Below are 11028 nucleotides of genomic sequence, written 5' to 3'. Positions count from 1 at the left end.
TCTCAAGATAAATTTATCGGTGATTTGACTACAAGTTTTTTTTAATTAAAAATACATATGTGGTAAATCACACCAAAATAGGTTATTAACTCCCCAATTCAAAGTCTAGTTTAGTCTAGTTTATCAGTTGGTTTTTAGGGGGGAAGGTTTCTTGTTAAGGAGATCTCAATACTTTGTATGTAATCAATTGGTGTTTCAAACCATATATCTAATATAATTCAGTTGACCAAAAAAAAAAAACTCCCCAATTCAAAGTCAAGAAATTTTTCATATATGGTAGTATTGTTGTAAACTAGAGAACGGAAAGAAGGAATTCTCTTATTCTTCTTATTCATTGATCAAACTCGAAGTTACATATATATAGTCAAGGGTAAAGCCCAATTACATTAGGAACACTAAACCGACCTAGATAAAAGGATAAGGCCGATGGGCCTTATGGCCTTGGACAGACACGGGCCATGTACGGGCCGTATATGAGTCTATCCGTAAAGTGGTTTATAACAAGTATCTATATATTCAATTCATATTCGTTAATCTTTTCCTTCGTTCCAATCCTTAATTAATTAATTAACCAGAACCTATAGATTTTATATAATAGTTCCTCTACAACTATACACCCATGGACCCATATATAGTAGTATTATTCCACATACTATTTTATTTCCTTTCACAGAATTATACATGCCTCTCAATGAGATCAATAATGATGTCATGTCACGTTGAACATCTCTCTCTCTCCAAAATTCATAAATACGACTTTTACATTTGTCTTTTTTTCGAATCATCCTCAAACGATGAATTCACCACAAGAAATCTCCATACTCTTCTTCTTCTTCATCTTCTTGGACTATGTCTCTGCTCAATCTCCTCCTGACCCGTACGCAACAAGCGACCTCTTCAAGCCGAGCTTAGCCATCATCACCGGAGTTTTCTCCATTGTCTTCACTCTCACGTTCGTTCTCCTCGTCTACGCCAAATGCTTCAACAACGATCTCCGATCAGAGACCGAGAGTGAAGGAGAGAGAAGACGACACGAACGTATCTGGCAAGGGCTTTTCAATCGATCCTCTCGATTCTCTGGTCTCGACAAGACAGCAATCGAATCTCTTCCCTTTTTCAGTTTCTCTGCTTTAAAAGGGTTGAAACAAGGGCTTGAATGTTCTGTTTGTTTGTCTAAATTCGAAGACGTTGAGATTCTTAGGCTTTTGCCTAAATGCAAACACGCTTTCCACATTGGGTGCATCGATGAGTGGCTTGAGCAGCACGCCACGTGTCCTTTGTGTAGAAACAGAGTCAATATTGAAGACGATCTCTCTGTTTTGGGCAATAGCAACAATAGTCTTAGGATGGTGAACCAATCTCAGACAAGAGAAGAAGAAGACTCGGGATTGGAGATTTACATCGAACGAGAAGAAGGAACTAGTGATGGGTCTTCTAGATTCAGCAGTTTCCGGAAGATTCTAAAGAAATCGTTGTTTCTTGAGCGACAAGGAAACGAGGACATCGAGGAGAAGAAAGCTATGCACAAGTTCAATCACAGGATCGTCGTTTCAGATGTCGTGTTTAAGAACCGTTGGAGTAACGTCACTTCGTCGGATTTGACGTTTTTGACATCCGAGATGCTGAACTCGATGTCAAGCGACAGACTCTCGTTGATGGATCGAGTGCAGAGAGGTAACTTGCGGGAAAATGAAGATATGGAAATGAAGAGAGTGTTGAAGACCAAATACTCATCGAGAAGAACGGTGTCTGAGATCATGACTGTTCCTAGAGAAAACGTGGTTGGAGGAAGCTACAGCGGTTCAACCGCGTCCACGTCGCAGAGTTACGCAGTTACTGCCACGACGGAGGAAAGAAGACGGCGGTTGTGGTTGCCGATCTCTAGAAGAACGGCACAGTGGTTTGTTAACAGAGAGAAAGGGAATGAACTAAACACGACGGCACGCCAAAATCTTAATGTATAGTTTCTTTCACCCTTGACAATTTGCAAATATTTTCATAGTAGTTGATTTTAAGGGTGGTTTTGGCTTTAGGGTTCACTTTATGTATAAACTCGTAATGGTTCCGGATTTGGTTTCACTATCTGCAAATACTCTTCGTGGACTATCTGGTCGGTCAACTTGAATTAGGGCAACATCTGTTTTTTACATGTGAATTGTAGTAGACTTGCAAAAAACTTATAAGAAATAAACTTACCCACGTTTTGAGATCAAAAATGATGTGTGATACACGTTGGTTGAGATGAATTTGAGGGGGTAAAAAGTATAACAACAAAGTAGTATAAAATAGTTTAAAAACTAACACGAAAAATGTGAAGCCTACTAAAAGTAAGAAAACATGTACGCCACTAATGGCATTTTTTCTGTTATAAGTCCACTCTAAAATATAGCATGATCAGCCACCGAGTTTTGTATTTTTCCAAATTTACAGTCAACTTCTCGAAATACTAGTTAAGTCCGAATCTATGGTCAGATTTCGGAAATAAACAATTTTGTTAACTTCAGCAAAGTAATGGCACTAAATACAATCTTATTTAGCATTCATATTTACGAAAAACACATTGCTGACTTCAGAAAAAAAAACAATTCAACTTTAAGATTTATCGGAGTTTAATTTCATGGAATATACTTTTTCTCTGGTTTAAACCTTAAATTCATTGTATTGAACTGTATGTAGTTAATATTGCTTCTCCATGTTCGAAATCATTTAGACTACGCCGCCACAAAAGAGAGAACTCTCTCTATAAAGCCAGAGCCCATCAGAAAAAGAAGTCAGACAAATACAAAAACTTGGAGGTGATTGGTGAATGATCTTCTTCAGCCATTATCTAAACATATACACCTATTTACACCACAATCAAAAGATCCTAAACTTTCTCATGAATCATGGTTTTAAGATTCATAGGCTCCCTTGTTTTCAGCATCAATGACTGTTTACAAGCACATAAATTTGAATTGAATAGAAGCGGGCAAAAAGAGCTGCGGTTTTGTTTCAAGTCTCTTACCATTCTTCAAGCCAATTTCGAGCATCTTTATCATCTGTTGTGTCGAGCGATTGGGCAGTTTCTAGGGGGAGAACGGTGTCATTCTCTAAATGGTGATGAATACGCGACATTATCTCTTGAGGAACTTGAAATTCACGGTTACTAATAGCTTCCCATTTAAGTCCATTGAACCAGGGATGTTTCTTGATCGATTCAGGACCTCCTTGGCTCCCAAACCGCAGGTTTTCATCAACTTCAAGCAACTACACAAAAGTTTTAAGATACGGGTAAGAAAATGAAAACCGGAGATTTCTAGTTTTAATAGATGTGAAATTGGAACTTAAAGATGATACCTTGGCGATGAGATCTTCCGCTTCTGAGCTTAGAGCTCGAGGAAAAGTTAGTTGGCCTTTTGCAATCTTCTGAAAGGTGTCTAGCTCGTTTTCTCTCCATGACCCGAATGGCATTTCTCCTTCTAGCATATAGTAGATCAAAACTCCAAGAGCCCACCTTTTTTAACCAGCACGAGTAAAGGTTACATATCTTCAAATATTATGCCGGAAATGAAAAACATGAGGAACAGAGGGAAATCAATACCAGTCAGCTGCAAAACCATGGCCTTTCCCTTGAACAATTTCTGGGGCCAAATAATCTGCATTTCCGCAGATTGTAAATGTCCGTTCCCCGGATAGTTTCTTGGCGAATCTGAAGTCTACAACCTAAAATAAAGAGATTAAAAATTATGATCTGGTGGAAATGGATATATGAAATCGAAAGAACCATGTAAGGCAACACAGACCTGTAGATATCCGGATTGATCCAACATCAGTAACTCGGGGGATGAACCTCTGAAGAGAATCTCGTTCTACAAATTCCAAAAGCAAAAGACTGAGTTTCATTTGATAAGACCATGAAATCTTAGAAATAACTGGAGATGTTAGACAAAAAGTTTTAACCTTGTGTATATCTTCTAAGACAGACACAAGTGAGGCAGTAATGAAACGGGCAGATGACTCGTCAAGTGGGGAGTTAAGAAGAGAAGATATAGGACAAGCAAGAGTAGCATTCAGTAAGATGGCTGCAAATGTTTCATCGACACAAGTGCACAAGATCTCGGGAACAAAAGTTGAGGCTTTTATTACGTTCTTCATCAGATTCCGCTCTCTCAAGACTTGTGCCTCTTTACCTAACTTTTTCACCTTTTGCTTTGAAAATCTTTTCAAGCTAAGCAAATTATCTTTATCTTTCAAATGCACGAGCCCAATCTCACTGCAGTCTGTTGAACTCAAGCATGTCGTCCATTCCTAAATAAACCAAAAATGTGTGAACCGAGAAGAAATGTGTATGATATATGTGAAGTAATACTACTTACCAGGTCAGCAAGGGTGGCTTTAGCAAGAGCTGTGGTATCAGTAACTTTTGCAGATTCCTTGGACAGATCAAATGAAGAATGTCTTGACCTAGACAAAAGAACATTACATGAAATCATTCCACCAATGAAGCATACGAGCTAAACTCAAAAACAAGCATGAAAGAAGATTGTAGTATCATACTTGTGACTGTCATCTGTAAGATTGATCAGAGGGCCCACCGCTGACTCGAAATTTTCTTTTGTTAAAATCACACAGACCACATCGCCAATGGCGACCACACTTAAGGAATCTTTGAGTTCACCAAGAAGTGCCCATTCACCAAAGTAACTTCCTTCTTGCTTTTCTATGGAGACTTCTGTTCCAATTTCAGCATTCTCATATTCTTTAGTGATTTCAGTTTTAAGGCTTGAAACGTTTTGACTCTCCAACACCTCTGTACCGAAAGTAATTCTCACGACTCCCTTCTGGATAACATACAAACCCTGAAGTTTTTCGTCCTATACATTCAAGAAAAAGTATTGAGTAAGAATCTGTTGGGAAAAATAATTTATTTATCTTCACAAAATGCAAAACTAACTTCACCTTGGTAACTATTGTTTGTCCATCAGAGAAGCAAGCTTCGGAAAGAGACTCTGCAACATGGCTTAGTTGCAAAATTGTAAGACGGGAAAGAAGATCAACAGAACGAAGAAGCTTCAAGGATGCTAAGTTTGAAAACTCAGACATCAGAATTCCTCTAAAATCCTCTCTTTTTAAGGCCCACAATGTTCCGTGATCCACAGCACGTACAGAAGATTGAAGCGGCTTGTTATGCCTAGCACCATCATATATTGCAAGAAACTGAATTAGACAGAGAATTCATCTCCTGAAGAAGATAATTTCTAATAAGAAAAGTGCAGAGAACCCACATCAAGGCAAGTTCACCGAATGATGATTGTTTCTCAGCTGTATAACGCTGCAAGATCCTAGGAACCTCGCCGTTCTTTTCATCCTAATATTCACAGTGATAACAATTCTCAAAGCTGCTCACAAGTCAAATAGAGTTACTATAGAACAAACCTGAGTTGCCAAGACCTCAAATTCGCCACTACCTACAACGTAGAAGCAGTCCCCTTCACCACCCTGCAAGAGAACAAACCAGAGATAAAATGATATCATATGTTTACTGATGGATATTTGTTGCAGAATCTGTGATTTATGAGGAATATGTTTCGACCTGTTTCACAACAACATCCCCTGGATTAGCTTCAAGCCTTTGCATGCAATCCAACAAAACCTGGCACTGAGAATCAGTGAGTTTCCTGAAGAGGAAATGGTCACACAACACCCGCTCAATGTGTGCCTGCATGAGAAAATTCAGCTTTTAGCCTTTAAAGTTAAGAATGACTCAAGGCATTCCCGATTGGTTGAGCAAATGTGAAGCAGACAAGCACTCTTACTTCTTCTTCCCAGGTTTTTCTATGGGCTGGAGACGGAGGAACCCAAGCATGTCCATTCTCTAGTGAACTCTCAATGGCACGTATTCTAGCTCGAGATAGATCATGCCTCACACGTTGGTTTTTAGAATTCCATCCAAAGGTGGAGGGAGATTCCGAACCAGTAAGCTCCACAACTTGGGGAATAGGAGGCTGCATTAGAGTTCCAGTACTTGACAATTGCCGAGGAGCATCCTATCGAAAGATTTCAAATCTAGCCTCAGCTATCAACAAAGACAAGAAAGATGATATACAGCCTACAAACAGAAGCTTTCCTTACATCTTTTAGCCCATTAATGTGGACGACAATGATGGTTATATCATCTGTCCGAGTTTCATACTGTAGCCATAGCCTATATGATTCAGCAACAATTGCAGCACAAGCATCTCGAGGATCCTTATGCTTTGCAACCTGAAAAAAGAAAACATTCAAATTCTGTGAGACTTCTTCCTCTACTTTGAAATGTATAATGAGCAAGACTGCGGAGGGAAGAATACCTTACCATGTCAACCACAGTTTGACTAGAGATGAACTCAAAGACACCATCACTAGCAATCACAAAGAAAGGATTATCCGGTGTGAGCTCAACAACAGCAATCTCAGGGTTAGCAACAACACCAATAGTCTCTGCAATAGAATCGCCAATACTCCTGGTAAAAGCAGTTCCAGGATACATTCCATTGGGAATCCAAAGTCTAGGAGGATCTCCATCATCATCTTCCTCAGTACCCCAACACTGAAAATCAGGGTTTTTCAAGCCTTCAATCTGATCAAGAGTAAGAACTCTAGCTCCGCAAAGCTTAACCCTTTCAAGCTCATCGGATCTAAAAGGAGTCTGGTCAATAGACAAATCAACAGCAACAAGATCACCATCTCTTCTCTCAGCTAAAACCGCCCTGGAGTCACCCGCATTGGCCACATAAATCGTCCTCCCTCTAACCATAACCGTAATCGCAGTTGTCCCACTCATACTATCATCAACAATATCAGCATGCAGCTGAGAGTTCGTGGTCAAGAAGGACGAATTACAAGCCTCTGCAGGATCTACACGGAACCTACCATGTCTAAGAAGATTCTCGCAGAGCCTCCGCTTCACAAACTGCGAGCACTGCGCACCAAACTCACCGTGGCCATCAAAAACCCCAAAGAAATGATCATCGGAGTTGCTCCCAAAGGGCGTGTGGATGGCGAAGCTATCTTGATTAGCCTTATCGAGAGCATCAGGGTAATNGCCAATACTCCTGGTAAAAGCAGTTCCAGGATACATTCCATTGGGAATCCAAAGTCTAGGAGGATCTCCATCATCATCTTCCTCAGTACCCCAACACTGAAAATCAGGGTTTTTCAAGCCTTCAATCTGATCAAGAGTAAGAACTCTAGCTCCGCAAAGCTTAACCCTTTCAAGCTCATCGGATCTAAAAGGAGTCTGGTCAATAGACAAATCAACAGCAACAAGATCACCATCTCTTCTCTCAGCTAAAACCGCCCTGGAGTCACCCGCATTGGCCACATAAATCGTCCTCCCTCTAACCATAACCGTAATCGCAGTTGTCCCACTCATACTATCATCAACAATATCAGCATGCAGCTGAGAGTTCGTGGTCAAGAAGGACGAATTACAAGCCTCTGCAGGATCTACACGGAACCTACCATGTCTAAGAAGATTCTCGCAGAGCCTCCGCTTCACAAACTGCGAGCACTGCGCACCAAACTCACCGTGGCCATCAAAAACCCCAAAGAAATGATCATCGGAGTTGCTCCCAAAGGGCGTGTGGATGGCGAAGCTATCTTGATTAGCCTTATCGAGAGCATCAGGGTAATACCCTCTCTGAGAGAGAAATGAGTATCTCAATTCGTAGTCGCAAGAAGGAACCTTGACAACCCTAGACCCATCCGGCGGTAGAAATTGAGAAGAAACCCTAGAAAGACGAGTGATCCCCCATTCCTGGTCTCTAGTCAAACTCAGCTGATGGATTTCGTCGTCGTCATCCACCGCATCTGAAGAGAGATTAAACACCGGATTATCCTCCTCAGTCGTCGCCGCCGCAGTAGCAGTCGCAGCTCTCACGCCGCCGCCTCTCGACGGAGCTTGTTGATGATGAGCTTGCCTGATACTATTCTCTTTCGTGGCGCAAATCTGACCAATGCAAGTTTTGGAATAAGCACAACCCATCACTCAGAGAGAGAGATGAAGAAGAAGAGAACCACAAAACTAAAACCCCTTAGTAGTAGTAAGATAAGCTTGCTCGCTCAATGAATCATTGAGATTTTTTGTTATTTATCTCAGTAACGGAAGTCCAAAGCAGTTTCTTTTCTCTTCAAAGACTCGGGCTTTGTCATCACTTTCCTCGAAAGTTACAAAATTTTCCCGAGGAAAGAAAAAAAAAATATCTAACGGAGAATTGATTGATTGATTGATGATTATTCACACAGATTTGGGAAAAAAAAACACATGGAATCGGAAGATTACAAAACTTTTCTAACGAATCATTGGAAAAAGAGATTGCGAAGATAACTGAAAAATTGAAACGGAAGAAGTTAGATTGATTGTGGGAGCACACAGAACACACAAGGTCTCTCTCTCTCTCTCTCTCTCTATCGATCTACTGACTCTACTTCATCAAGTAAGAACCGTTGCTGCGAGACCAATGAAGGATAATAAATTATAATATTGGATTTTTGGAGTTTTTTTTTTGGCTAACTAAAAATAATGAATGAGTTTGTTTTTTTCTTTTTCTTTTAAAAATATATTTGGTGAGTTTGTTGTTGTGTAAGTGTTACAACCAATCGAATAGCTGAAGAGTGATTTGGATAAAAGACAGCTTTATTAGATTGATGACAATTTGTATTTTATCAACAACAATTAGGTCTCCCATTAGGATATTCATGTCAGGTTTGGGTTTGGGTTTGGATAATTCAGGATTTAGACTAGTTAACCAAAACAAAAAGGGATCCCAATTAAAAAAACCAAAATAAATTATATAGGTCTTATGGTAATTCAAAGTAGTTTGACTTATGGGGTTATTCAGTTTTTTTTTTTTTTTTTTTTTGGTTAATATTATGAAATTATTAAAGAATTTAGTTCAATTTCGAAATATGTTTAGATTTTACTAAATTTTTTTCAAAAATTTTTTTATTTAATTTTACGAAATTTCAGTTCAATCCTAGTGAACATGGTTAATAGTATAACTAAATTCTAAAGAGTCAAAATTAGGGTCTAACTTGATAGTTAAACTTAGTTTTTTGCTATTCAGATAATACTTTAACCTTAACCTAAAACTATAACTAGAAAATACATAAACTGATTAGATAAGTAGTACGGCCTTTGGAAAGCATCAAATATGCTACTATACTCTCATGCACAATCTACTATTCATGCAACAATAGTATCTAACAAACAAACAAACAATAATATAGCATTAGCAATAGGACAACATAACGGCAATGCGACCTAACATCCAACATCACGGCTATACCATCGCGATGTTATATCAATAAACAATCACACAAGCACACAACAATGCAATAATTATACTAAGTATAATTACCTAACCACTACAAGAAAACAAGCTTTTTGCGAGGACACATTGCGACGGAGTACAGCTCTCGCAAATTTGCGATAGATTTGCGAGGAATTTACTAGGAAATAAAAAACCATAGCACATCCCTCGCAAATTTGCGAGGAATTCAGTCGTCGCAAATCCGCTGCTCATTTGCGACGCATTTACGACAAATTCGCTGGGAAGGTCCCTTTCCTCGCAAATCCATCTCAACATTGCGACGATTTTGCGAGAACAAACTCCATAGCAAATTTGCTATGGAGTTGCGAGTGATTTGCGAAAGCCATAGCAAATCCATTGCAAAGTTAGGATAATAAGTTTTTATAAATATTACAAAACTTAATAGAATTATTCTGAAATACATTTGAATGTGTTCATAAGGTGAATTTACTAATTTTTAACATTATTTTGATGGTTTTTACAAATTAGATATTCAAGGTTTGCGACAAATTTGCGACTGATTTGCTAGAGCCATAGCAAATGCGTCGCAAATCCATTGCAAAGGACTCAAAACATAGCAATTCCCTCGCAAAAAAAACTTTAAACCCTTAACCCTAAACCCTAAACCCTAAAGACTTATTACATTACTATTAATGATTAAAAAAGATGAATCCAAAACTATTAATCAAAGATAGCAGTGCAACACAAAATTGTTAGAGAATTGGACAATTTGGCAAAAATTTGTCTCAATGTATTGAACATATATGTGATATAGTGTAGAACATCATCATGTTTAGAGTAAGATGCAAAATTGGACAATTTTGGAAAGTTTGATGATAGAAAAGAGTATGATGACACCATTGGACCTTATAATATACTTGAAAGTTAATTTGACTAATTTGTTACAATTATTTTGATGGTTTTTGCAAATTAGATATTGAAGGTTTGCGACAAATTTGCGACTGATTTGCTAGAGCCATAGCAAGTTCGTCGCAAATCCATTGCAAAAGACTCAATACATAGCAATTCCCTCGCAAATAACAACCCTAAACCCTTGAACCTTAACCTTTAAGACTAATTACATTACTAATAATTATTAAATTGATATAATTCAATATTTATAATATAAGATAGGGCACTAATGACAATTGCAAATCCTAAACCCTAAAGATTTTGCGAGGGATTTGCTACGTTCCCTCGCAAATTGGTCGCAAAAAACTCTAAATAAGAAAATTTATATTAATTATTGTTTGCGATGCTTTTGCGAGGGACTCTAGTAAATCCCTCGCAAATTTTGCGTTGGAATTGCGACGCCATTAATTTCCTATATAAGTAAAAAACCTAGTTTGAGCGAAGCTCAAACCAACACCCGCAGCCGACAAACCCTAAAAACTTCTCTTCTTCTTCCGATTTCATTCTTCTCCGGTTGTCTAATCCTTTCTCCGGTTGTCTACTCCTCCTCTCATCTCTTCTCCGGTGTCTACTCCTCCTCCCATCCCTTCTCAAGTTAGTCTACTCCTCCTCTCATCCCTTCTCCGACTAATCTCCTCCTCCTCTCTCTTCTTCTGTTGTTTTTTAGATGGGTTTCGATTTAGGGTTTGTCGATTTAGGGTTTGTCGATTTGGGGGTTTCGATTCGATTTGATTAGGGTTTCGATTAGGGTTTCTACTAGGGTTTCGATTTAGGGTTTGTCAAT

General features: G+C 38.8%; 2 protein-coding genes across 3 annotated transcripts; one reads left to right on the top strand and one right to left on the bottom strand.

Moving 5' to 3' along the window:
* LOC104766837 (putative RING-H2 finger protein ATL12) lies at positions 795-2027 on the top strand. The gene has a single exon (XM_010490804.1). The coding sequence runs from the start codon at positions 795-797 to the stop codon at positions 1962-1964; it is 1170 nt and encodes a 389-aa protein (XP_010489106.1). The 3' UTR covers positions 1965-2027.
* LOC104766836 (protein phosphatase 2C and cyclic nucleotide-binding/kinase domain-containing protein) lies at positions 2740-8546 on the bottom strand. Of its 2 annotated transcripts, none has more exons than XM_010490803.2 (15): positions 7479-8546; positions 6335-6887; positions 6112-6243; positions 5796-6026; positions 5573-5698; positions 5416-5478; positions 5265-5347; positions 4939-5170; positions 4537-4853; positions 4356-4443; positions 3940-4287; positions 3783-3848; positions 3581-3702; positions 3337-3493; positions 2740-3246 (listed from the first exon to the last, which is right to left on the bottom strand). In XM_010490803.2, exons 1-15 carry the CDS (start codon positions 8003-8005, stop codon positions 3001-3003), a joined length of 3291 nt encoding a protein of 1096 aa, XP_010489105.1. In that variant the 5' UTR covers positions 8006-8546; the 3' UTR covers positions 2740-3000. The 2 variants fall into 2 exon arrangements, with proteins under 2 accessions (XP_010489105.1, XP_019096966.1); XM_019241421.1 differs by having other exon boundaries at positions 2934-3246; positions 6335-7029; positions 7621-8546.

This window comes from Camelina sativa, chromosome 19 (genome assembly GCF_000633955.1).
Source record: "Camelina sativa cultivar DH55 chromosome 19, Cs, whole genome shotgun sequence".
NCBI classification, from domain to species: Eukaryota; Viridiplantae; Streptophyta; class Magnoliopsida; order Brassicales; family Brassicaceae; genus Camelina; species Camelina sativa.
This window is presented reverse-complemented; position numbering and strand designations above follow the sequence as displayed.

Bases quoted from the DNA above. Each gene is read 5' to 3' on its own strand.
- LOC104766837 (XM_010490804.1), top strand. From the start codon at position 795: ATGAATTCACCACAAGAAATCTCCATACTCTTCTTCTTCTTCATCTTC.
- LOC104766836 (XM_010490803.2), bottom strand. From the start codon at position 8,005: ATGGGTTGTGCTTATTCCAAAACTTGCATTGGTCAGATTTGCGCCACG. The intron at 5,479-5,572 runs GTCGAAACATAT...GTTCTCTTGCAG, and splicing joins GGGATGTTGTTGTGAAACAG to GGTGGTGAAGGGGACTGCTT. The intron at 4,444-4,536 runs GTATGATACTAC...TCTTTTGTCTAG, and splicing joins CTTACAGATGACAGTCACAA to GTCAAGACATTCTTCATTTG.